General features: G+C 52.1%; 1 protein-coding gene across 1 annotated transcript in view; it reads left to right on the plus strand.

Annotated features, from left to right (window-relative positions):
- DPP6 (dipeptidyl peptidase like 6) overlaps positions 1-26,818 on the plus strand; it is a 490,977-nt gene that overhangs the window by 316,448 nt on the left and 147,711 nt on the right. The window contains exon 5 of the mRNA XM_054726673.1: positions 7,804-7,878. Coding sequence (XP_054582648.1) covers positions 7,804-7,878 — 75 coding nt within the window. The remainder of the gene's footprint in view (positions 1-7,803; positions 7,879-26,818) is intronic.

The following is a 26,818-nucleotide window of genomic DNA, read 5'->3' on the forward strand; positions in this document are numbered from 1 at the left end:
CTCACAAGTACTCTGTCCCCGTGAGTGCCACTGCTCACAAGTACTCTGTCCCCGTGAGTGCCCCTGCTCACAAGTACTCAGTCCCCGTGAGTGCCCCTGCTCACAAGTACCTGGTCTATGTCAGTGCCACTGCTCACAAGTACTCAGTCCTCGTGAGTGCTCCTGCTCACAGGTACTCAGTCCCCGTGAGTGCCCCTGCTCACAAGTACTCAGACCCCGTGAGTGCCACTGCTCACAAGTACTCAGTCCCCGTGAGTGCCCCTGCTCACAGGTACTCAGTCCCCGTGAGTGCCCCTGCTCACAAGTACTCAGACCCCGTGAGTGCCCCTGCTCACAGGTACTCAGTCCCCGTGAGTGCCACTGCTCACAGGTACTCAGTCCCCGTGAGTGCCCCTGCTCACAGGTACTCAGTCCCCGTGAGTGCCCCTGCTCACAGGTACTCAGTCCCCGTGAGTGCCCCTGCTCACAAGTACTCAGTCCCCGTGAGTGCCCCTGCTCCCAAGTACTCAGTCCCCGTGAGTGCCCCTGCTCACAAGTACTCAGTCCCCGTGAGTGCCCCTGCTCACAAGTACTCAGTCCCCGTGAGTTTCACTGCTCACAAGTACTCAGTCCCCGTGAGTGCCACTGCTCACAAGTACTCTGTCCCCGTGAGTGCCCCTGCTCACAAGTACTCTGTCCCCGTGAGTGCCACTGCTCACAAGTACCTGGTCCATGTCAGTGCCACTGCTCACAGGTACTCAGTCCTCGTGAGTGCCACTGCTCACAAGTACTCGGTCCCCGTGAGTGCCACTGCTCACAAGTACCAGGTCCACGTGAGTGCCACTGCTCACAAGTACTCAGTCCCCGTGAGTGCCCCTGCTCACAAGTACTCAGTCCCCATGAGTGCCAAAGATCATGAGTACTCAGTCCATGTGAGTGCCCCTGCTCACAAGTACTCAGTCCCTGTGAGTGCCACTGCTCACAAGTACTCAGTCCCCGTGAGTGCCCCTGCTCCCAAGTACTCAGTCCCCGTGAGTGCCCCTGCTCACAAGTACTCAGTCCCCATGAGTGCCAAAGATCATGAGTACTCAGTCCATGTGAGTGCCCCTGCTCACAAGTACTCTGTCCCCGTGAGTGCCCCTGCTCACAAGTACTCAGTCCCCGTGAGTGCCCCTGCTCACAAGTACTCAGTCCCCGTGAGTGCCCCTGCTCACAAGTACTCAGTCCCCGTGAGTGCCCCTGCTCACAAGTACTCAGTCCCCGTGAGTGCCACTGCTCACAAGTACTCAGTCCCCGTGAGTGCCCCTGCTCACAAGTACTCAGTCCCCGTGAGTGCCCCTGCTCACAAGTACTCCGTCCCCGTGAGTGCCCCTGCTCACAAGTACTCAGTCCCCATGAGTGCCAAAGATCATGAGTACTCAGTCCATGTGAGTGCCCATGCTCTTAAGTGCTCAGTCCCTGTGAGTGCCACTGCTCACAAGTACTCAGTCCCTGTCAGTGCCCCTGCTCACAAATATCTGGTCCACATGAGTGCCACTGCTCACAGGTACCTGGTCCATGTGAGTGCCACTGCTCACAAGTACCTGGTCCATGTCAGTGCCCCTGCTCACAAATATCTGGTCCACATGAGTGCCACTGCTCACAAGTACTCGGTCCTCGTGAGTGCCCCTGCTCACAAGTACTCGGTCCATGTGAGTGCCACTGCTCACAAGTACCTGGTCCATGTCAGTGCCACTGCTCACAAGTACCTGGTCCATGTCAGTGCCACTGCTCACAAATATCTGGTCCACATGAGTGCCACTGCTCACAAGTACTCAGTCCACGTGCATGCCTCTGCTCTCTAATCTGGGAACACCTGTCTTCCCAGGGATTTAAATGGCATAAAGATGCAGAGTTTCTGCACTGTTAAAGATATTTGTTAGAAACACTGACTGAAGTTATGTGCCCAATATCAATGTAAAGAGAATTAATTTCCTTTTTACTAGATATTCATTCTCGTTATTCAAAGGGCCACATCTCCAAGTATAGGGAGTTGATCATATTCTTGTCCAATACATTGGGGAAATTGGAGGAATAAATTAAACCACATGCCAAATCAGAGTGATCATAGCATGCCTTTGGTATAAATGAGAAGCAGAAATACTAGAATTCTGTAATCTGGGGATCCCAGGAGTCCGTAGTAAAAAGTTAGCCAGCTCCCTGGTTTTAAGGGTCCTGAGCCCACAGTCCGACTGAGCTGGTCAGAGTCGCACAGCTCCGGTGACTGGGTGAGGATCCGGCAGGTCCCAGAGCCTCTGTTCCAGGGACAAGAAAGGACGGCTCGGCTTGAGTACCTCCCCCTCCCGGATCCATCCAAATGCTACTCACCCTTCTTTTTCTCCTCAAGAACACTTTACTTGCTGTTTAAAAACCTTTCATTTCCCTTTGGTATAATGATAGTTTTTTCTTTAAAAATAAAAATAAAAGTGTATTAAGCCTTGGCTGGGTGGCTCAGTTTGTTGGAGCATGGTCCTGTGCACCAGGGGTAGTGGGTTCCATTCCCCGTCAGGGCACGTACAGCAGGCAACCGACCAATCTCTCTCTCTCTCTCTCTCTCTCTCTCTCTCTCTCTCTCTCAAATCAATTAAAAAACACACATATCCTCAGGTGAGGGTAAAAATGAATAAATAAACAACGTATTGAGGTTTAGTGTGGAACGCATCCTGCCCTTTAAGTAGGCAGTTTGCTGGGGTAAGGGAGGCCTACAAGGCTACACCATGATGCAAGAGCTTCACAGAATTAGATCCCTTTCTGCACAGTGAGACGCAGAAAGAATTCACGTGCCGGGTTTTTCCTTTTAAAAATCGCCTTGGGCCCAATTACTCCCCTACGAAAACCTGACTCAACCCGCTCAGAAGTCCTGCAGCTGCAGGAATGATTTCTGATAGGAATCGAGAGGAGGGGAGGATCAGATCATGGCTGAGGGTAAGTGCATTTTAATGTCACCACGTTGTCGATATTTCCTGCGAGGATGTCAGTTTAGTGAAACCCGGCGCTGTGCGGCAGCTGCACTTAGCGATGAAATACGAGCCTATGAACTGCCTTCTGTTCTCAGATCAATAGCTTGTGACACGTCGTATGTTTCAGCTGAAGTTGTTTTAGCCAAGAAAGGAGGCAACAACGTCAGAAACCACACGGGGAAAGGGCAGGGAAGGGCCGCCTCCGCTCCCAATGGGCAGGCTCGCTCCCCACTCGCTCCCCTGGGGAGTGGGCCTAAGCCATCAGTAGCACATCCCCTAAGGACTCCCAGACTGTGAGAGGGTACAGGCTGAGCTGAGGGAACCCTCCTGTGCACAAATCTTTGTGCACCAGTCCTGTAGTCTAGATATATAAAAGCCTAAGTGACTGGCCAACTGGCCAGTAGCTATGATGTGCACTGACCACCAGGGGGCAGATGCTCAATGCAGGAGCTACTGAGCTGCAGTCACTTGGTAGCTGTGGTTCTCGGGTGACACACCCGGAACCAGAGAGGAGGGAGCTTGATTCCTGGGTGTGTCACCTGAGAACTGCCCTCTTGCAATCCAAGACCCCTCTGGGGAAGTCAGAGAGCCGGTTCCAGCCTGATCCCCACAGGCCAGTCCTAGGGACCCCACTGGTGCATGAATCTGTGCACCGGGCCTCTAGTGTGTATGTACATATATGTATACTATGGGCCCAGTGCACAAATTCATGCACCTTGAAAAGTACTGTGGGCCACAAGGCTGCAGTGGGCACAGGGGCGGGTTTTGGTCCACCCTCCGGGCCCCCGCCCAGCCCCTCCCGTCGTGGCTCCCAGTCCCCTGTCTGCTGGCAGCCTCGCTCCCACCACCGCTGCTCGCATGCGCTGACAGCTTTGGCCCCGCTTGCACCTGCTGACAGCACGGAGCAATTGGGGCCGGCACTAGCAGCAGATGCGAGCAGAGCCAGCACTGTCAGCGGGTGCGAGCAGCGAGAAGCCCTCAGGGGCAATTCGGGGCTGGCAGCCGCCGCTCGCACCCCCTGATGGTTCCGAGCAATCGGGACTGGCTCTGGGCACCGATAGCGGGTGCAAATGGTGGCTCCAGCACCGGCTGTGGGTGCGAGCAGGGCCATCACCAGCAGCAGGTGCAAGAGGCGGCTGCTGGCCCTGATCGCCCCTCAGGAGCAGGGGTAGGTAGAGAAGCTCTGAGGGGTGATCGGGGCTGGCAGCCGCCTCTCGCACCTGCTGACAGTGCAGAGCGATTGGGGCCAGTGTCGGGCACTGGCAGTGGGTGCAAGCAGTGGCTCTGGTGCTGGCAGCAGGTGGGAGCGGGGCCGGCGCCAGCAGCAGGTGCAAGCACCAAGCGGGACCACAGCATGCGGGAGCAAAGAATTTTTAGTAACCACCAGAGGCTCACCCCAATGAGCCAACTGGCACTCCGCCTTGGTCTGGCACCCCCACTCACCTGCTCCACCATCCCACCACGGCCGATGCCCACATGTTCTGTGTATACCCCCTGGTGGTCAGCACACGTCATAGTGACTGGTTGTTCAGTTGTTCCGCTGTTAGGTCTATTTGCATATTAGCCTTTTATTATATAGGAGAATCTATAATTATAAGAGCATAATATGCTAATTAGACTGGATGTCCTGGACAAAGCCGGGGCTGCAAGGGAAGCCCGGGTCCCAGGTGCCTGCCAGTGGCCAGAGGGAAGCCTGGATCCCAGGTGCCAGAGGGAATCTGGTGCCGGCAGCTGGGGAAGGAAGGCCTACTCTTGCATGAATTTCGTGCATCGGGCGGGGGAGAGAGAGAGAGAGAGAGAGAGACAGAGAGACAGAGAGACAGAGAGACAGAGAGACAGAGAGAGAACAGGCAGGACAAAATACAGTTCCAAGTGAAGGACGATGACAGGACCCTCTAAGAGGAAGAATGTGTGCCCAGGGCTCAGGAGTCACCAGAACCGTTGACGATGTTCCTCTGAGCGATGAGACATGAAGTGGAGACTGCAGAAGAGCCACCCCTTAGGAGAGAGGCTCAATTAGCTTTAAAATCATGGCTATTGATAAACAGCCTTTAAAATATCTTAGAAACAAACTTCAAAAGAATCTAATTAATCCACGAGTAATTAACTGCCTGTCATAAAAAAGGCCAACATTCTTTGAAGGAATACACACAAAAAATCCAAGATTCAAAAAGAGAAAATTAAAAATGTCTGGCATTAGTTGTTTTGGTATTTTTAAACCCATACGAAGAGCCCAGCTGGTGTGGCTCAGTGGTTGAGCATCAACACAGGAACGAAGAGGTCCCTGGTTTGATTCCCAGGCAGGGCACATGCCCGGGTTGCGGGCTCAGTCCCCAGTAGGGGGCATGCAGGAGGCAGCTGATCAATGATGTTTCTCTCTCAGCAATGCTTCTATCTCTCTATCCCTCTCCCTTCCTCTCTCTCTAAATATCAATAAAAAAACATATTTAACTCCATATGAAAAAGCAGGGAAATGTGACCCGTAATGAAGATAAAAATCAGTCAATAGACATAAACCCACAAATAACTAAAATAATGGTATTAGCAAAAAAAATACATTAAAACTGCTAACATACATATGTTCCAAGTGCTTAAGCACATAAAGGAAATCATGAGCACAAAGAAAAAAGAAGTTGAAGACTGTAAAACACCCAAGTAAAATATTTAGAGATGAAAAATAAAATATAACATTTTAAAAAGTCAAGATTAGATATCACAGAAGGAAAAAAACACTTTTAATTAATAGCAGTATAAACTATCCAAAATACAAAAACAGAGGGAAAAAATACTTTAAAAAAAAAAAAAAAGCTTGACCCAAGCCTCAATGACTTGGTGGACAATATAAAATACACTAATATACTTGTTATTAAAGCTCCAGAAAGGGAAGAGAAAAAATAAAACAAAACAAACATTTGAAGAAATAATGACTAGATTTTTACTAAATTTGATCTAAGAATTTAAACTCCAACCATGACAACAGAAAAAAAAATCACATCAAAACATATTATTATCAAATTTTGAAAAATACACTTTAAGGGCAGCCAAAGGAAAAGCAAACCTAAGAATGACAGCAGACTCTTCACCAGGCACTGCAATCCAGAATACAGTGGAGTGGCATCTTTAAACTGTCAATCTAGAATTGTATATGCATCAAAAAGAACTTTTTAAAAAATAAAGGTAAAATAAAGAACTTTAAAATCATAGAGGATTCATGGGCCACACAATATATCAGCAATCTTACCCTTAGATACCTATCCTATTAAAAAGTAAGCACACGCATACACACACACAATAAATGTGCGTGGGTGAGGATCTTTATTGCGACTGTGTACAGCAGCAGCGGCCTGGGAACACGTCATTACTGACAGCGTGAGTGCGCTATCCCTCTGGGTGCTAGAATGTGTGTGCGGCCCCACGTGAACGCTCAGGGTACTTCTGCAGTCATTCTCGGGCACGTGCAGAGTGACAACAAATTTGAGTGCCCACTGCCTTCTGGTTTCAGCTGTCGTACGATAAACAAGTCCTCTTTTTGTGGTCTACATAGTGCCACATTTTTCACATTTTTGTGGGATTTTTGTTGGTGATGACGCTGTTTAAAAATGGCCCCCAGGAATAATGCTTAGTGCTGCCCTGTGTTCCGAGGCGTGAGAAGGCTGTGCTGTGCCTTACAGGGAAAACACACGTGTGAGATGAGCTCCGTTTAGCATGCATTACTGTGCTGTTCACCACGAGTTCATGTCAATGAATCAACAATATATATTCAATAGATGCCATTACATAGAAACACGCATTAGACAGGGTTATGTACTGATTGGTTGACAAAAGTATTATGACCAGAGGCTCATCGGAACCTACCCTTAGGAACAGTATTCACTAATTCAGTATTTTTGTAGACTGTATAGAGCATAACTGCCAGGGAAACAAGGATTTTCTGGAGAGACTCGGTGGAAAATGAAGATATAGCCAGCACCAGACAATATTATGCAAGCTTTAAAGGTCACTAATTCAAGCTCAGGGCAGTTGCTTCAAAGTCATTCCCTAAAGTTATTGTTTCATGAGAAAGAAAACTATAGGGAGACATGGCATTGATGTCCCGTTCAGCTGGGGTGACACATCTGTATGTGCCTGTGTGTGGATGTCTGTATGTGCCTGTGTGTGGATGTCTGTATGTGCCTGTGTGGTCACGTGTCCAGTGGTACACGCCAGGCTGACAGCCGCGGGCTCTTTCTGTGGGGCAGTGTGAACACAGCAGAGAAGTGGGGGCGGGGGCGGTAAGTTGAAGGGGAGCAGCGCTGTTGATTAATTTATTTATGTAAAATTACCTGTGCAGTATGCAGAGCACGAAGGAAAACATCATCGTGCCCGTATCTGGCTGTGGGCCAGGGGCTGTGCTGGTGAAGGGGCAGGTGCAGGACGGTGTGCAGAATGGGACTCGATGTGGGGGGCAGATCTGCCTGCCATAAACTTTGAAGTATGAGAATGAGCAAAGGAAGGTGCGTTTAAAGAGAGAGAAAGGTTGGGAGTCTTCTGGGAAAAGGTTATTTGTTTTTATGTTTATTTCTATTGATTTGTTTCAGTCGATGCAGTAAGTATGGTTTTGTTGAAATCTGAAAAAAATACAAGTTAAATGGGGTAAAAACATCAATTCAATGACTATTATGCAGTGAACGGAAGGTTATAGCCATTTTTAGCCGACGTTAGCCAGCCGGCTGCATATTAGTTTTGTGAGCAAATTTTGAGATCGGCAGCAGCCGGCAGAGCATCCTGCCCAGATGCTGAGTCACCTGACGGGGTTCTTCACAGCCTTTGTTCTTTTCCGTTTTAGGAATCATTGCGAGCCGTCAGATACGAGGTGTCTCCCGATAAGGAATATGCACTTTTCTCCTACAACCTGGAACCCGTGAGTACTCCGCTTTCCTGTCTGTGAGAGAACTGACTCCTGGTCTCACACCTTACTAAGCGCTTTTCCTTGACTCTTCATTCTCAGTGATCTTTGAACGAGTGGGTCCTGGGGAATCTTTATGTCACACTGCCACCTAGGAGAGAGAAAAGGTATAAAAATTCCTCAAAAGAAAATAAAACCACTCCTGTTAGGGGCTATTCTATAGGATTTTCTTGGAGCGATGGTGAGAAGTTGCATTTTATACAGATTTATCTTACCCTGCTGTGCAATTCTTTTTTTGCATTTTCTCAATCACATCAATTTTATCCCAAGAACAAAAGCAACCGGCAGTTTCTTGCTTAACTAAAATAAAATGCTCATTATCTCCCAGCCTTCATAATCTTCCAGAGAAAAGTTGAACTGTCACTTTATTATATAAAATCCCTGTTTCTAGCACTTCATATATGAGTCTCCATAAAACGTCACCAGAAATTTCCACAAAATCTCACCCTAGGCTCTAGTGACAGCTTAACACTGGCTCTTCCTTCCTCTCTTCGTTTAACATGGTCATGATTTTAAATTAACTTGGGCTCTTTAATGTTAATGAGCCAGAAGGTGAGGTTTCTTTGTGTCCATGAGGCAGATGCTCGGCGTGGAAGAGATCTGCGACTTTAGGAATGTTCACTTGTGGAACTTGGTGTCCTGGCGAGTAAGGTGCAGAGTCCCACTGCCTTTTCCGTTCTTCCGAGGCCGTTCTCATGAGCGTCTCTGCAGCCCGCCGTGCGGGAGACAGGCCCTTGCGCTGTGGCTCAGGCGACAGCCCTGGGCGAGGCTGAGAGCATGGTCCCGGCACGGGTGGGCCGGCTTGTTGACTTCATCCCCTTCGGGAGCCTGGGGGATTGGTTGGCGTGGAGATGCAAGTCCAATTCTAGGAGTTGTAGAATCCTATCTAATAAAAGAGTAACATGCAAATTGACTGTACCTCCACTACACCCACAAGCCACGCCCACCAGCCAATCAGGTGTGAATATGCAAATAAACTCAACCAAGATGGTTATGGCCACAGAGAGCAGGAAGGAGGCGTGGGTTTCCCCGGCGATGGAGGAAGCCAAGCTTTCTGCACACCCTGGCCAGCCCAGGCCTCCGCTTAAGGCTACAAAGTTTCAATTATAGAAGATACATAAATCCCAGATACCAGGGCCTCCGCTTGGGTCGCCAGGGGGCGTGGCCAGCCTGCAAACCACCAGAGGCCCCTTGCCCAGGCCGCCCCACACCCCAAGGGAACCCCCAAGCTGATCTGGGACACCCTTCAGGGCAAAACAGCTGGACCCCACCCGTGCACCAGGCCTCTATACTGTCTAATAAAAGAGTAATATGCAGATTGACCATTACTCCAACACACAATATGGCTGCCCCATGTGGACAGAAGATGGCCACAAGATGGCCAGCAGGGGAGGGCAGTTGGGGGCAATCAAGCCTGCAGGGGAGGGCAGTTAGGGGTGACCCAGCCAGCAGAGAAGGGAAGTTGGGGGCGACCGGGCTGCAGGGAAGGGCAGTTGGGAGGGACCCAGGCCTGCAGCGGAGAGCAGTTGGGGGGACCAGGCCTGCGGGGAGGGCAGTTAGGGGTGACCAGGCCTATAGGGGAGGGCAGTTAGGGGCAAACAGACTGGCAGGGGAGTGGTTAGGGGGTGATCAGGCTGGCAGGCAGAAGTGGTTCGGGGCAATCAGGCAGGCAGGCAGGCAGAGCAGTTGGGAGCCAGCAGTCCTGGACTGTGAGAGGGATGTCTGACTGCCCATTTAGGCCCGATCCCACCTAAACGGGCAGTCGGACATCCCTCGAGGGGTCCCAGATTGGAGAGGGTGCAGGCTGGGCTGAGGGACAGACACACACACACACACACACACACACACACACACACACGTGCACGAATTTCGTGCACCGGGCCTCTAATTTCTTTTAAAAGCTATTTGAGACCTACATTCGTTATTGGAGATTTTAATTTCATTCCTCTCGGTGTAGGTCTTTTCTCTGTCTTCAGTTTTCCATCTTCTGGGTTGTTGTTTTTTTAAGGTCCGGTCCATAAAAGTGTTCATTTCCTCCATCCAAATTCTTTGGGACAACTTGTCGTCTTGTCTTGTTGACTGGGGGAAGTTACTGAACTTGATAGCCTTGGGATTCCGCATCCTACACAGCTCCTATCCTCATCTCTCTGAGCTGCAAGTACACAGACCCGGCGTGCGTGGGTGATGGAGTGTTTCAGCTCCTTTCATCACCCTTGGAAACTACTAAATGTGACATCCACACCTGAACTTAAAACAAACACCTCAGCAGCTCTGTGAAGGCCTCTCACGGGGAGGGACGATGGGCTTGTTCTCGATCGTCCGGGGGACACAGCCACCGAGTGGGCAGAGCACTGACGGTGTCAGGCCATCTTGCTGGAGCACCTTCTCATACTGGGAACATCCCAACGGTGGGATGAAGGACCTTGCGGCGATGAGCGTCCGCTCCTAGAAGCCATGTTTGTTCTCCAGAGTCCTGGGGGAGAGCTTGGCCTGCTCCTGGGGCCGGGTCTGCTGTGACTCCGGGGCTGTGCGATCTCATGGCAGCGGATGCCTGCGGGGAAGGAATATTCGGTAAACACGCGCTTCACACCAGACCTGGGCAGGAAGGGCAGCTCCTCACGAGGCAGCGCCCACCGCTGGCCCGTGGAGTGAGATTGCGTTCAGTGTTTCTCAGCGGAGGGAATGGAAGCATTTGGAGTGGATGTGGAAACTACAGAATGATTCAAGTACTGCTAGCGCGTGCCGTGTAATAGATAGAGGTCCCTGTGACCTGGATCAAGAGGGAACTCGTGCCCTGGCGGGTGGCTCTGTTGGTTGGAGCATCGTCCTACAGGAAAAGGTTTCAGGTTCGATTCCCAGCTCAGGGCATGTACTGGAGGCAACTGATTGAGGTTTCTCTCTCACATCATTGTTTCTCTCCCTCTCTCTCTCCTGTCCTCTCTCTCTAAAAAAATCAATAAACATATCCTCAGATGAGGATTAAAAAACTGCAGGGGCCTGATGCGGCGGGGGCCAGACATGGCGGGGATCTCCCTTTTCCGCGTCCCGCACAGAAAGAGAGATGAACGAACCGGTTCTAAATGGAGGTGGCCAGGGATTGAGAAATATTAGAAATAAAGAAAACAAGATGCAGAAATAGATTCATGAAGCTGGGAGCTGGGTGGATCTTTCTGTGCCTGGCTGAGGCTACAGAACAGATCCAGACTGCAAAGCTGAGGCTTTATTTATAATTAGGGACAAACAAGGCAATTGACAATGTTCTTGTAAGTTTCACTTGTTTTGGCAGCACTTGCTGCCCCTCCCACAGCCCACTAGCTACCCAGGAAAGATCTAGGGATCAGTTACAGGATCAGGCTTAATTATGCTGGGAGGGGTCTGCCCTCCAAACAGAACTTGTTTGTGATCCTGCCACAGGTCAGTCCGAGGCTTAACCCTATAACCGCTTCCTACATCTCACCCTTTCTTTTAAATTTAAGTTACTAATAATGGAAGTAAAATTTAAACATCAAGAACAAATTTCTGACTATTAAAACATTAAAAAAGCAATGCCAATGCAAAACCCAATAACAAAACAATGCCAATGCAAAATCCAGACATGGCTATTAATAAAACAATGCCAATGCAACACAACAGTAAAGAAATCAAACTACAGTAACATTTGCCTACTAAATGAAAGTTTCTTTTGCTGATTTACTCAAGAGTCCTCAGACTTGGCTGTGCATAGCCAGAAACATGATTGAAGAAGTAGCTTCAACTTCTTGCTTTTCCACAATCTGCTGTGCTTCAGTCGTTTTCTTCAGATGACTCCAGGTTGGCACCTCAGTCCCCTGTGTAGCTTAGCTTTCAGTTTTCTTCTCCTTCCGCTTTGCTGTCATGGGGCAGCTCTCAGTCCTTTTGAGTGAAGGGACACAGGAGCTTCACTGAGTCCATTGTGGTGACGGATATAACGCTCTGGCACCCAAATTGGCTGCACTGCTCCTTCTGGAAAGATATAAAACACAACCTCTTCCCCACATTATTACTGAATCTGATAAAACTCTTGTCTGGTTTATGCTTCCTTCCACCTAGCTGACTCGGTGGAAGCTATTGTACAGGAGGCCTGATGCCTTTCACCTGCTGTACAATCCTTTGCATTATAATTCAAAATTTTTAAAGTATAAAAAGCATGACTGAGCCTCTTTTGAGGTGACACATAACACCTGTCTCCCCCTTTTTGTTTTAATAAATGATTTTAAGAGTACGATTGGCTCTTTCCACTATTGAGTGACATCCATTTTGTCAGATTTGATTAGGTTGACCCCCAAATTCTCTCCTGGTGGCCCCTCTGCGACTGTGCCTGTCTTAGGTTGTTCCTCCCCTGAGGAATCTTACCCGTCTTTGACTAACCAGCCATCCTTCGGGGCCAAGCAGGGTGATGTGAGGTTCAGTTCTGTCTCCTTGGTAGCCTATGCCCCCATGGCCTCCATGCCCAGCACCTGCCTTGGGATCCCCTCGCCGGCTGGCGGGGCTCCGGCACTGATCACGTATCTTGGGGAACCCAGGTTTCTTCTCCAGGAAGGGCCCAGCTCACGCCATTGGGCGAAAGACAGATCCATGGTACCAGCCACCATGAGGCTTCAACCTCAGCATGAACAGAAAACTCAGGCAACAGCTGTGGACAATTGGATGGTGAGAAGAGGGCCCCTCTTGGCAAAAAGGGCAAGAGGGACCAATATAGAGTGCTCAAGTGCCTCCCCAGGGGGCCTTCCACACCCTGGAAGGGGTTAAATCCTTTCATGTCCTTTTTAAATTGCTGCCAAATATTCAAAGAATTAGTTTGTAAGTTTGTTTGGGATAAATGTACAATATGCTGTTGTAAAATATCAAAAATTATAATGAAATTGTAGAATAATATCATGTAAGGATATTTGCCGGAAACAAATCAGTTTCACTAAAAGAGAGATGTTGACAGGAAGCCAGGAAGGCCGGTCAACAACCTTAATTGCTCTAACCACTCACCCTTTAGTTGAGATATTGTTAGCTGAAGCAGCCTCCACTTTTGTTTATTTCTTTTTTTAATTTTATTTTATTGCTTAAAGTATTACGAAGAGTAGTACATATGTCTCCTTTATTCCCCCATTGACCTTCCCCCGGTCTCCCCTACCCCCCGTATCTTGCGTCCATTGGTTATGCTTATATGCATGCATACAAGTCCTTCGGTAAGAGATCAACCGCAGGGTCTTTGTTTCTTACGGGGCTTTGTGTCCTTGTCCCTCAGAACCAAAGTTAGATCGGACGCAGGGTCACCATCAGCAACAACAGAGGCTTGGAAGAAAAATAGGTTACCACCTTCAAAAATGGAAGAAAAGGAAACCTAACATTGTAGCTAATCTATTATCTATGTGATGGTGGCCAAGCAACAGAACGAAGGAACCTGCCTTTGTCATCGCAGACGGCCACTGACGTGCCAGCAGCAGGGACTGAGCCAGACAGGAACGCGGTGGCTGTCAGGCGTCAAGTCTATAAAGCGCTGCTCGGTGCGTCAGGCTCTCGGGGCCTCCCTGTGAAACCACCTCCGCGCGCCACTGACCACCGTGACCGTGGACCCGGAATGAGCGAGCTGAGGGGCGGGGACGCTTTGGAGAGGGACCCGGAGGTCTGGTTCAGGTGGCTCTGGAGAGTTTGCGGATCTACTACTCGGTCAAGTCTCATAACAGTAACGAATTTCTCATTGAAGAAAGATTCTAACAATGCCCACCATCTTGATTACCCTGGTTTCCAATAAACATTGACGGCTCCGAAAATTGTCTTTTGTTTCTTCTTCACGCCATGCTTTTTCCACGTTGCTCTGTATTGCATTTTTTTAAGGATTGGTCACATATTCTTGGCTGCACTTTTCTCTCCATCATCTCTGGACCCATTTCCTGTGTCCTTGTCATCTCGTTCCAATTCCATCTTGTTCAGCGTCTGCAATGAGTCACAATGATGCTTCCTGCTTCGCACACACTGTTTGGCTGGACCTGCATTGCCAATCAGTTCTCTGCTCACGGCCGACAGCCCACTCCACGCCTTCTGGCCCAGTCTCCGCCCTGGCCCACGGTGCGATCCGCGAGGTCGGTGACAGATGCCTTCCACTTTCCATTTGGCCATCAGCATATAGAAAACCGTTTAGCAACCATAACAGGTTCCTTTCCCTTCGTTTTTGACGATTACAGTCCATTTCTCTTCTGAGCCTCTGTTGTTTGGGTGGGGGTTCCTCTGCACTCTGGCTTCCTGTCTGCAGGAAATCTCTCTCTGATCGCTTTTACACTCGCACGCCGTGCGCTCTCGCTCTGACGAATGGGCCTATGGATTTGTGTTATTTGTCCTGCTCCTTCCACACTGAGAGGAGCCATGTTGTCGGTCTAAACGAATTCATACCACATTCTGTTTGTTTAACACAAACACACTGTCTGTTTCCCTTCTTGCTGGAATGTCCTCTGTGGGCATTGCCTCCTCACATCATTGCAGGCACCTTTTCTGTGTTCCATGCTGCGTTGTGTACACTGCGCTCCAATCTGCATTCCGGTTTATTAATTTCACTGTAATGATGTTTAATCTGTTCTATCCTGGCCCATTAGCGTTTTCACTCCGGGGTACCAGTTTGTAATGTCGAGAAATGCTCTTTGGTTGTTTACAAGAATTTGGTGGAGGGTTTGTGTTTCCGGTCCGCTCTCCTCACCTGCGGGTGGTTGATTGTTTATGACTTTTATTTGTGGAGAGCTCTTCTCCAGGGAGAGTGCTTCGTGGGGTCCTCGCCGTCGAGGGACCCAGGAAGGTGGCGTGCAGGTGCCCTCGCTGCTGCCACCGGCGGTTTCACTTGCCTGCATGGTGCTTGTGCTCAGTTCTCTGGAGACTCGCTGACAGCTGGTGGTGCAGACAGGACTCTCGATGCATTGGGGCGATGGCCTGTGGCTGAAATTCTCAGAGGGAGCCCTCAGCCCCCGCTCCCCAGAGCCCTGGCTCCGCAGCAAACGGCGTGGCCCCTTCAGGGCTGGCAGGTAGCAGTTTCTGGCCCCACTTGCGAGGAAACTTAGCTCATATGTGGGTGCTGGATTTTTCAAGATCAGTTTCAGCTCATGACCCCACCGAGGCCCAAGGTACCCCCCTGCCCCGTGAGGGCGTTAACTCCTCAGCCCTCACCTGAGCCCGAGTTCAGGCCCGACACCCCTTCGCTGCCCTGGCTTCAGCCCGAACTCGGTGTTGCTGTCATGATGTCACCTTCCTTTCAGCACCTGGAGGTGTCCCGGCTTCCAGCTTTCTGTTTTCAAAAGTGCCAGGATGCTGCATCTGTGTGTTTGAGGGGAGGGCTCCTCTGCCTGCGTCACAGAGCAGGTCGTGGGAGCCCAGTGACCCCACTAGGAACTGTCCCGTCGGCGAGCCTCACAGGACCACCTGTCGGCTGTGGCTCTGACCACTCCACACCAAGGGCTTCAGGAAAGACAGGCGTCTCCAATGCCACTGCCTCGTGCTCCCAGGGGCTGCTTTGTAGCCACGTCAGCTGTGGTCCAGACACAGCGGTCCTATTGGCTTCTCATGTGCATTTACTTCTCTGTGTTTGTGGCATAACGTGTTCTCCTCTGCTCACGAGTCCTGGCAGTGCCTTCCTAATGATCCTGCATCACCACAAACATGCATGTACATGCTCACACACATGTGCACATACATGCATGTTCATATGTTGGTGCATATAAATATATGTACACTGTACTCACACAGGCACATGCACACACATGCACGTCTATACACAGTGTATTCACACATACATGTACATACACTAGCACATGCACACATGCACACGTGTGCTAGCTTTCATGCACACACTAGCACGTGGCATGGCATTCTGTTCACCTTCAGCACAGAGCACACTTGTCTTCCTGGCACCGAGTCCACACTCAGCTGGTCTCGCCCCGCCTTCGTCCCCCGCGTCGCTCCTCCCGGACGCTGCAGGCCCGGACGGTGATCTCCACCGAAGGCAGGGGCCATGCTGCTTTTCCGGAACCAGCCCTTACTGCCCACAGACCCGTGGGTTCTCCTCCCCGGGCCTTCCCCGGGAACTGTTACTGCTTTTCACGTTCTCTTTGGAAAACAAAAGCGTGTCTTGGCCTTTGCCTCCCACACTAGACACAGTCGCGCAGAACTCCCGCCGCTCTATTCGCTCAAGGATTCTCTGCTCAGCAGCTGTTGATCGAGCAGCTACCATGTTGCGGCTGGTGTTTGGGGTGCTGAGTGTGCACTCGTGAGCAAAATAGACAATCTGCCCCTGGAAGAGAGAAGAAGCCCTGCTCGGACTCCGAGGCTCATAATACAACTGGAGGGAGATGTCTGTGAAGGAGAATGAAGCAGCACATTGCGAGTCCGGGATGAGCGGTGCCGACTGAGCTGCTACGCTCCGGAGACTCCTCGCTGACCGGCATTCACGTGAAGGACACGGGAGGCAGGAAGCGCGCTCCGCCCAGAGCCAGGCCACGGCCCCAGAACAGCGATGAGTGGGAGCGTGCGGGGGAGGGGGGAGGTGTGGGGAGCAGTCAGACCTTCCAAGAGGCCCAGGTTCAGGACGAAACCACCAGCTGTGCTCCTCGAATTTAAGAACTTTTTTGGAAAACTGGGTATTCTAGGCGGAAAACGGGAGTTGAGGTAGAAATCCCAGGGATTGCAAATGACTTCTGTACTTTGAAGCTGACAATGTAAGTCTCCTCTATTTCAACTCTTGCCTGGATTGTTAGACTAAATTGTTAGTTCCTTATAGTAGGAAAAACAAATTCATGCAAACGGAGAAAACAATGAACACTTCATTTACATCGAGGCTTTTCCTAATAATCGTTTTACATCCCAGAAGCTGAAGACCTTTACTTTTTACTAAATATTTCAATTTGCACCTAGTTACTTGGCGTCCTCTAGACAAACGTTTTAAATCATTATAACAAAGGGTTTGATGCATGCTGATGTCAGAGAGCTTGGCAAGGCCTGTGGGCATATGTTCTCAATTAAATGATTCGAACACGGGGTGATTGCCCTTCCGCTGAGGGAGGGACACCTGTCCAGGAAGGACTGATTCATTCCGGAGGTTTTCCATCCTCACTCACCTTCGTCGTCAGGACTTGAACTCACCGGACCACCAGCCAGAGGAGTGGGGACCGACTAGGCGGCAGGTGGGTCACTGGGGTAGTGCCCAATGAGAAACATGAATGAAACAGGAGATTAAAAACCAGCCAGGGCCGCCCTAGCCGGTTTGGCTCAGTGGATAGAGCATCAGCACAGACTGAAGGGTCCTGGGTTTAATTCCGGCCAAAGGCACAGATCTCAGTTGCTGACTTGATCCCCAGTCCAGGTCAGGACACATGCAGGGGGCAACTAATCGATGTTTCTCTTTCTTGGTCTTCCCCTTCCCTTCCACTCTCTCTAAAAAAATCAATGGGAAAAAAATATCCTTGGGTGAGGATTAACAAAAAAAATCAACCAGGGTCACCCGCCCGGTGGTGCTCAGTGGTTAGAGCATCGCCCCATGGACTGAAGGGTCTTGGGTCCTTGTCAAGGGTACATGCCTGGGTTATAGGTTCTATACCCAGTCCCGGTTCGGGAGGCAACCAATCGATGTGTCTCTCTCACATCTCTCTCTCTTTCTCTCTCTCTCTCTCCCTTTCCGTCCACTCTCTCTAAAAATCAGTGGTGGGGGGGATGATCAGGGTCTCACTGCTGTGAGATGAGATTTCTGAAGAACGTTGGAAAGGAAGGAGTGTCCAGGGACGTAAATAATTCCTGCCACAGACGCTTGTCAGTTCTGACCTGCTGAGGTTGGGACTCATTGGTCCTGGATTAGGCATCTGTGCTCAACACCGAGCTGCGAGGGAGGCTGGGCGGGCGGGGAATTCTCCGAGGGGACGGACGCTGAGGGCCACAGCCCCACCATCCCACATCCTCCTGCTGCCGCAGGAGACGCGCCCCAGCCGTGCTTCACCGGGCCGCAGCCTTTCCGCGTTGGAGAGCTTTCGCGGCCCAAAGTTAGCCTCCTTGGTCTGAAAGCTATTTCCTCGTCAGACGTGCTGGTCAGCATGACTCCTCCTCGGAGCAGATGGCCGCAGGGGCTCCCACGTTGTTGTTTGAGCTTCGTTGCCGTCTCAAAGGTGATCAGGACACGAGGAATCCAGAGGCCGTGTCTACTCCCCGACTGTGGAGCTGGTGTCACAGGTGTTCACGCATGTCCAAGCTCATCAGGTGGCACACGTTTGGGATGTGCCCTGCTTCGTCTCGGCTGTACCTCAGCGAGGCTGCTCTCACAAGGTTCTGAGCAGCCCGGCCGGCGGGGCTCAGTGGTTGAGCGTTGACCTAGGAACCAGGAGGTCACGGTTCGGTTCCCGGTCAGGGCACATGCCCAGGTTGCGGGCTCAATCCTCAGTGTGGGGCGTGCAGGAGGCAGCCATCAATGATTCTCTCTCATCGTTGATGTTTCTCTCTCTCCCTCTCCCTTCCTCTCTGAAATCAATAAAAATGTTCTTTAAAGAACAGAAGTGCGGTTCTGAGGAAGCAAGAGGCACAGGGTGCCGCTTCCTGAGCCTCTGCTCCCAGCGCTGCCCTCCCGGGCCTGGCAGCTGGGTCCCTGTCACAGCACCGGCCGCCTTCCCTTTCCTCACCGCCCTCCCTTTCCTCACCGCCCTCCCTTTCCTCACCGCCCTCCCTTTCCTCACCGCCCTCCCTTTCCTCACCGCCCTCCCTTTCCTCACCTCCGCCTTCCCTGTCCTCACCGCCTTCCCTTTCCTCACCGCCCTCCCTTTCCTCACCTCCGCCTTCCCTGTCCTCACCGCCTTCCCTTTCCTCACCGCCCTCCCTTTCCTCACCTCCGCCTTCCCTGTCCTCACCGCCTTCCCTTTCCTCACCTCCGCCTTCCCTGTCCTCACCGCCTTCCCTTTCCTCACCGCCTTCCCTGTCCTCACCGCCCTCCCTTTCCTCACCGCCCTCCTTTCCTCACCGCCTTCCCTGTCCTCACCGCCCTCCCTTTCCTCACCGCCCTCCCTTTCCTCACCGCCTTCCCTGTCCTCACCGCCCTCCCTTTCCTCACCTCCGCCTTCCCTGTCCTCACCGCCCTCCCTTTCCTCACCGCCTTCCCTGTCCTCACCGCCCTCCCTTTCCTCACCGCCCTCCCTTTCCTCACCGCCTTCCCTGTCCTCACCGCCCTCCCTTTCCTCACCGCCCTCCCTTTCCTCACCGCCTTCCCTTTCCTCACCTCCGCCCTCCCTTTCCTCACCTCCGCCCTCCCTTTCCTCACCGCCCTCCCTTTCCTCACCGCCTTCCCTTTCCTCACCGCCCTCCCTTTCCTCACCGCCCTCCCTTTCCTCACCGCCTTCCCTTTCCTCACCTCCGCCCTCCCTTTCCTCACCTCCGCCCTCCCTTTCCTCACCGCCCTCCCTTTCCTCACCGCCTTCCCTTTCCTCACCGCCCTCCCTTTCCTCACCTCCGCCTTCCCTTTCCTCACCGCCCTCCCTTTCCTCACCGCCTTCCCTTTCCTCACCGCCTTCCCTTTCCTCACCGCCCTCCCTTTCCTCACCTCCGCCTTCCCTTTCCTCACCGCCCTCCCTTTCCTCACCGCCTTCCCTTTCCTCACCGCCTTCCCTTTCCTCACCGCCCTCCCTTTCCTCACCGCCGCCTTCCCTTTCCTCACCGCCCTCCCTTTCCTCACCGCCTTCCCTTTCCTCACCGCCTTCCCTTTCCTCACCGCCCTCCCTTTCCTCACCGCCCTCCCTTTCCTCACCGCCTTCCCTTTCCTCACCTCCGCCCTCCCTTTCCTCACCTCCGCCCTCCCTTTCCTCACCGCCCTCCCTTTCCTCACCGCCTTCCCTTTCCTCACCGCCCTCCCTTTCCTCACCTCCGCCTTCCCTTTCCTCACCGCCCTCCCTTTCCTCACCGCCTTCCCTTTCCTCACCGCCTTCCCTTTCCTCACCGCCCTCCCTTTCCTCACCTCCGCCTTCCCTTTCCTCACCGCCCTCCCTTTCCTCACCGCCTTCCCTTTCCTCACCGCCTTCCCTTTCCTCACCGCCCTCCCTTTCCTCACCTCCGCCTTCCCTTTCCTCACCGCCCTCCCTTTCCTCACCGCCTTCCCTTTCCTCACCGCCTTCCCTTTCCTCACCGCCCTCCCTTTCCTCACCGCCTTCCCTTTCCTCACCTCCTTCCCTTTCCTCACCGCCCTCCCTTTCCTCACCGCCCTCCCTTTCCTCACCGCCCTCCCTTTCCTCACCTCCTTCCCTTTCCTCACCTCCTTCCCTTTCCTCACCGCCCTCCCTTTCCTCACCTCCTTCCCTTTCCTCACCACCCTCCCTTTCCTCACCGCCCTCCCTTTCCTCACCGCCTTCCCTTTCCTCACCGCCCTCCCTTTCCTCACCGCCTTCCCTTTCCTCACCGCCCTCCCTTTCCTCACCGCCCTCCCTTTCCTCACCTCCTTCCCTTTCCTCACCGCCTTCCCTTTCCTCACCGCCCTCCCTTTCCTCACCTCCGCCCTCCCTTTCCTCACCGCCCTCCCTTTCCTCACCGCCTTCCCTTTCCTCACCGCCTTCCCTTTCCTCGCCGCCCTCCCTTTCCTCGCCGCCTTCCCTTTCCTCGCCGCCTTCCCTTTCCTCGCCGCCTTCCCTTTCCTCACCGCCCTCCCTGTCCTCACCGCCCTCCCTTTCCTCACCGCCTTCCCTTTCCTCACCGCCCTCCCTTTCCTCACCGCCCTCCCTTTCCTCACCGCCCTCCCTTTCCTCACCGCCCTCCCTTTCCTCACCGCCCTCCCTTTCCTCACCGCCCTCCCTTTCCTCACCGCCTTCCCTTTCCTCACCGCCCTCCCTTTCCTCACTGCCGCCTTCCCTTTCCTCACCGCCCTCCCTTTCCTCATCGCCCTCCCTTTCCTCACTGCCTTCCCTTTCCTCACCGCCCTCCCTTTCCTCACCGCCCTCCCTTTCCTCACCGCCTTCCCTTTCCTCACAGCAGCCGCGGCGCTCTGAGGGAGGGCCCGCCGGGTGACCCTACTTGCCCCAATTGTAAAGTCAAGAAATGGCCCCTTTTCCAGCCCCTCGGAGCTTTCACTTCTCCGTAGGTCTTCACTCGCCACCCCGACGCCTCACAGACCACTTCCTTCTTTTCCTGTTTACCGTGTGGTTTCCAAATCTCAGGTTCCTTTCCTGCCTGAACTGTGCTTTCCCTGTTAACCTTCCCTTCATTCCCATGACTGACCCGATCCCATTCTTTTTAAAATGCTTTTTCCGTTACAGTTTGCATCGAATGCCACTTTGGGTGGGTGAGGTGAGCGGGCGGCACAGTGGCTAGACGACCTGTCTGGCTTCTTCCATCATCCATGCCAGCCGGGGCCCTGGGCCTGGCTGCGGAGATCTGACCTGAGCTCGCCTAACCCTCCCACACCTTTCATGGCCTCTGAGTAGAGTACAGGATCCGGTAAGAAGGGACGGCCACGACTGAGCGGAAGGGAAGTGCCAGCGTGTGGCAGCCGGAGTTCACACGGGTTTCAGAGTGTCCCGGTGGGTTAGAGGAGACCAGGAAGTGAGGTGGGTTAGAGACTAGGAAGTGAGGTGGGTTAGAGACTAGGAAGTGAGGTGGGTTAGAGGAGACCAGGAAGTGAGGTGGGTTAGAGGAGCCTAGGAAGTGAGGTGGGTTAGAGGAGACTAGGAAGTGAGGTGGGTTAGAGGAGACCAGGAAGTGAGGTGGCTTAGAGACTAGGAAGTGAGGTGGATTGGAGACTAGGAAGTGGGGTGGGTTAGAGACTAGGAAGTGGGGTGGGTTAGAGGAGACTAGAAAGTGAGGTGGGATAGAGGAGACTAACAAGTGAGGTGGGTTAGAGGAGACTAGGAAGTGAGGTGGGTTAGAGGAGACTGGGAAGTGAGGTGGGTTAGAGACTAGGAAGTGGGGTGGGTTAGAGGAGACTAGGAAGTGAGGTGGGTTAGAGGAGACTAGGAAGTGAGGTGGGTTAGAGGAGACTAGGAAGTGAGGTGGGTTAGAGGAGACTAGGAAGTGAGGTGGGTTAGAGGAGACCAGGAAGTGAGGTGGGTTAGAGACCAGGAAGTGAGGTGGGTTAGAGGAGACCAGGAAGTGAGGTGGGTTAGAGACTAGGAAGTGGGGTGGGTTAGAGGAGACTAGGAAGTGAGGTGGGTTAGAGGAGACTAGGAAGTGAGGTGGGTTAGAGGAGACTAGGAAGTGAGGTGGGTTAGAGGAGACTAGGAAGTGGGGTGGGTTATTGACTAGGAAGTGAGGTGGGTTAGAGACTAGGAAGTGGGGTGGGTTAGAGGAGACTAGGAATTGAGGTGGGTTAGAGGAGACTAGGCAGTGAGGTGGGTTAGAGACTAGGAAGTGAGGTGGGTTAGAGGAGAATAGGAAGTGAGGTGGGTTAGAGGAGACTAGGAAGTGAGGTGGGTTAGAGGAGACTAGGAAGTGAGGTGGGTTAGAGACTAGGAAGTCAGGTGGGTTAGAGACTAGGAAGTGGGGTGGGTTAGAGGAGACTAGGAAGTGAGGTGGGTTAGAGGAGACTAGGAAGTGAGGTGGGTTAGAGACTATTAAGTGAGGTGGGTTAGAGGAGACTAGGAAGTGGGGTGGGTTAGAGACTAGGCAGTGAGGTGGGTTAGAGGAGACTAGGAAGTAAGGTGGTTAGAGGAGACTAGGAAGTGAGGTGGGTTAGAGACTAGGAAGTCAGGTGGGTTAGAGACTAGGAAGTGGGGTGGGTTAGAGGAGACTAGGCAGTGAGGTGGGTTAGAGACCAGGAAGTGAGGTGGGTTAGAGGAGAATAGGAAGTGAGTGGGTTAGAGGAGACTAGGCAGTGAGGTGGGTTAGAGACCAGGAAGTGAGGTGGGTTAGAGGAGAATAGGAAGTGAGGTGGGTTAGAGGAGACCAGGAAGTGAGGTGGGTTAGAGAAGAATAGGAAGTGAGGTGGGTTAGAGGAGACTAGGAAGTGAGGTGGGTTAGAGGAGACTAGGAAGTGGGGTGGGTTATTGACTAGGAAGTGAGGTGGGTTAGAGACTAGGAAGTGGGGTGGGTTAGAGACTAGGAAGTGAGGTGGGTTAGAGGAGAATAGGAAGTGAGGTGGGTTAGAGACTAGGAAGTGGGGTGGGTTAGAGACTAGGAAGTGGGGTGGGTTAGAGGAGACTAGAAAGTGAGGTGGGATAGAGGAGACTAACAAGTGAGGTGGGTTAGAGGAGACTAGGAAGTGAGGTGGGTTAGAGGAGACTGGGAAGTGAGGTGGGTTAGAGACTAGGAAGTGAGGTGGGTTAGAGGAGACTAGGAAGTGAGGTGGGTTAGAGGAGACTAGGAAGTGAGGTGGGTTAGAGGAGACTAGGAAGTGAGGTGGCTTAGAGACTAGGAAGTGGGGTGGGTTAGAGGAGCCTAGGAAGTGAGGTGGGTTAGAGACTAGGAAGTGGGGTGGATTAGAGGAGACTAGGAAGTGAGGTGGGTTAGAGACTAGGAAGTGAGGTGGCTTAGAGGAGCCTAGGAAGTGGGGTGGGTTAGAGGAGACTAGGAAGTGGGGTGGGTTAGAGACTAGGAAGTGAGATGGGTTAGAGGAGACTAGGAAGTGAGGTGGGTTAGAGACTAGGAAGTGAGGTGGGTTAGAGACTAGGAAGTGAGGTGGCTTAGAGACTAGGAAGTGGGGTGGATTAGAGGAGACTAGGAAGTGAGTTGGGTTAGAGGAGACTAGGAAGTGAGGTGGGTTAGAGACTATTAAGTGAGGTGGGTTAGAGGAGACTAGGAAGTGGGGTGGGTTAGAGACTAGGCAGTGAGGTGGGTTAGAGGAGACTAGGAAGTAAGGTGGTTAGAGGAGACTAGGAAGTGAGGTGGGTTAGAGACTAGGAAGTCAGGTGGGTTAGAGACTAGGAAGTGGGGTGGGTTAGAGGAGACTAGGCAGTGAGGTGGGTTAGAGACCAGGAAGTGAGGTGGGTTAGAGGAGATCAGGAAGTGAGGTGGCTTAGAGACTAGGAAGTGAGGTGGGTTAGAGACTAGGAAGTGAGGTGGGTTAGAGGAGATCAGGAAGTGAGGTGGGTTAGAGGAGATCAGGAAGTGAGGTGGCTTAGAGACTAGGAAGTGAGGTGGGTTAGAGGAGCCTAGGAAGTGAGGTGGGTTAGAGGAGACTAGGAAGTGGGGTGGATTATTGACTAGGAAGTGAGGTGGGTTAGAGACTAGGAAGTGGGGTGGGTTAGAGACTAGGAAGTGAGGTGGGTTAGAGGAGAATAGGAAGTGAGGTGGGTTAGAGACTAGGAAGTGGGGTGGGTTAGAGACTAGGAAGTGAGGTGGATTGGAGACTAGGAAGTGGGGTGGGTTAGAGACTAGGAAGTGGGGTGGGTTAGAGGAGACTAGAAAATGAGGTGGGATAGAGGAGACTAACAAGTGAGGTGGGTTAGAGGAGACTAGGAAGTGAGGTGGGTTAGAGGAGACTGGGAAGTGAGGTGGGTTAGAGACTAGGAAGTGAGGTGGGTTAGAGGAGACTAGGAAGTGAGGTGGGTTAGAGGAGACTAGGAAGTGAGGTGGGTTAGAGGAGACTAGGAAGTGAGGTGGGTTAGAGGAGACTAGGAAGTGAGGTGGGTTAGAGGAGACCAGGAAGTGAGGTGGGTTAGAGACCAGGAAGTGAGGTGGGTTAGAGGAGACTAGGAAGTGAGGTGGGTTAGAGACTAGGAAGTGGGGTGGGTTAGAGGAGACTAGGAAGTGAGGTGGGTTAGAGGAGACTAGGAAGTGAGGTGGGTTAGAGGAGACTAGGAAGTGAGGTGGGTTAGAGGAGACTAGGAAGTGGGGTGGGTTATTGACTAGGAAGTGAGGTGGGTTAGAGACTAGGAAGTGGGGTGGGTTAGAGGAGACTAGGAATTGAGGTGGGTTAGAGGAGACTAGGCAGTGAGGTGGGTTAGAGACTAGGAAGTGAGGTGGGTTAGAGGAGAATAGGAAGTGAGGTGGGTTAGAGGAGACTAGGAAGTGAGGTGGGTTAGAGGAGACTAGGAAGTGAGGTGGGTTAGAGACTAGGAAGTCAGGTGGGTTAGAGACTAGGAAGTGGGGTGGGTTAGAGGAGACTAGGAAGTGAGGTGGGTTAGAGGAGACTAGGAAGTGAGGTGGGTTAGAGACTATTAAGTGAGGTGGGTTAGAGGAGACTAGGAAGTGGGGTGGGTTAGAGACTAGGCAGTGAGGTGGGTTAGAGGAGACTAGGAAGTAAGGTGGTTAGAGGAGACTAGGAAGTGAGGTGGGTTAGAGACTAGGAAGTCAGGTGGGTTAGAGACTAGGAAGTGGGGTGGGTTAGAGGAGACTAGGAAGTGAGGTGGGTTAGAGGAGACTAGGAAGTGAGGTGGGTTAGAGACTATTAAGTGAGGTGGGTTAGAGGAGACTAGGAAGTGGGGTGGGTTAGAGACTAGGCAGTGAGGTGGGTTAGAGGAGACTAGGAAGTAAGGTGGTTAGAGGAGACTAGGAAGTGAGGTGGGTTAGAGACTAGGAAGTCAGGTGGGTTAGAGACTAGGAAGTGGGGTGGGTTAGAGGAGACTAGGAAGTGAGGTGGGTTAGAGGAGACTAAAAAGTGAGGTGGGTTAGAGACCAGGAAGTGAGGTGGGTTAGAAGAGAATAGGAAGTGAGGTGGGTTAGAGGAGACTAGGCAGTGAGATGGGTTAGAGACCAGGAAGTGAGGTGGGTTAGAGGAGAATAGGAAGTGAGGTGGGTTAGAGGAGACCAGGAAGTGAGGTGGGTTAGAGAAGAATAGGAAGTGAGGTGGGTTAGAGGAGACTAGGAAGTGAGGTGGGTTAGAGGAGACTAGGAAGTGGGGTGGGTTATTGACTAGGAAGTGAGGTGGGTTAGAGACTAGGAAGTGGGGTGGGTTAGAGACTAGGAAGTGAGGTGGGTTAGAGGAGAATAGGAAGTGAGGTGGGTTAGAGACTAGGAAGTGGGGTGGGTTAGAGACTAGGAAGTGAGGTGGATTGGAGACTAGGAAGTGGGGTGGGTTAGAGACTAGGAAGTGGGGTGGGTTAGAGGAGACTAGAAAGTGAGGTGGGATAGAGGAGACTAACAAGTGAGGTGGGTTAGAGGAGACTAGGAAGTGAGGTGGGTTAGAGGAGACTGGGAAGTGAGGTGGGTTAGAGACTAGGAAGTGGGGTGGGTTAGAGGAGACTAGGAAGTGAGGTGGGTTAGAGACTATTAAGTGAGGTGGGTTAGAGGAGACTAGGAAGTGGGGTGGGTTAGAGACTAGGCAGTGAGGTGGGTTAGAGGAGACTAGGAAGTAAGGTGGTTAGAGGAGACTAGGAAGTGAGGTGGGTTAGAGACTAGGAAGTCAGGTGGGTTAGAGACTAGGAAGTGGGGTGGGTTAGAGGAGACTAGGAAGTGAGGTGGGTTAGAGGAGACTAGGAAGTGAGGTGGGTTAGAGACTATTAAGTGAGGTGGGTTAGAGGAGACTAGGAAGTGGGGTGGGTTAGAGACTAGGCAGTGAGGTGGGTTAGAGGAGACTAGGAAGTAAGGTGGTTAGAGGAGACTAGGAAGTGAGGTGGGTTAGAGACTAGGAAGTCAGGTGGGTTAGAGACTAGGAAGTGGGGTGGGTTAGAGGAGACTAGGAAGTGAGGTGGGTTAGAGGAGACTAAAAAGTGAGGTGGGTTAGAGACCAGGAAGTGAGGTGGGTTAGAAGAGAATAGGAAGTGAGGTGGGTTAGAGGAGACTAGGAAGTGAGTGGGTTAGAGGAGACTAGGCAGTGAGGTGGGTTAGAGACCAGGAAGTGAGGTGGGTTAGAGGAGAATAGGAAGTGAGGTGGGTTAGAGGAGACCAGGAAGTGAGGTGGGTTAGAGAAGAATAGGAAGTGAGGTGGGTTAGAGGAGACTAGGCAGTGAGGTGGGTTAGAGACTAGGAAGTCAGGTGGGTTAGAGACTAGGAAGTGGGGTGGGTTAGAGGAGACTAG

Source organism: Eptesicus fuscus, chromosome 14, assembly GCF_027574615.1.
Source record: "Eptesicus fuscus isolate TK198812 chromosome 14, DD_ASM_mEF_20220401, whole genome shotgun sequence".
NCBI lineage: Eukaryota > Metazoa > Chordata > Mammalia > Chiroptera > Vespertilionidae > Eptesicus > Eptesicus fuscus.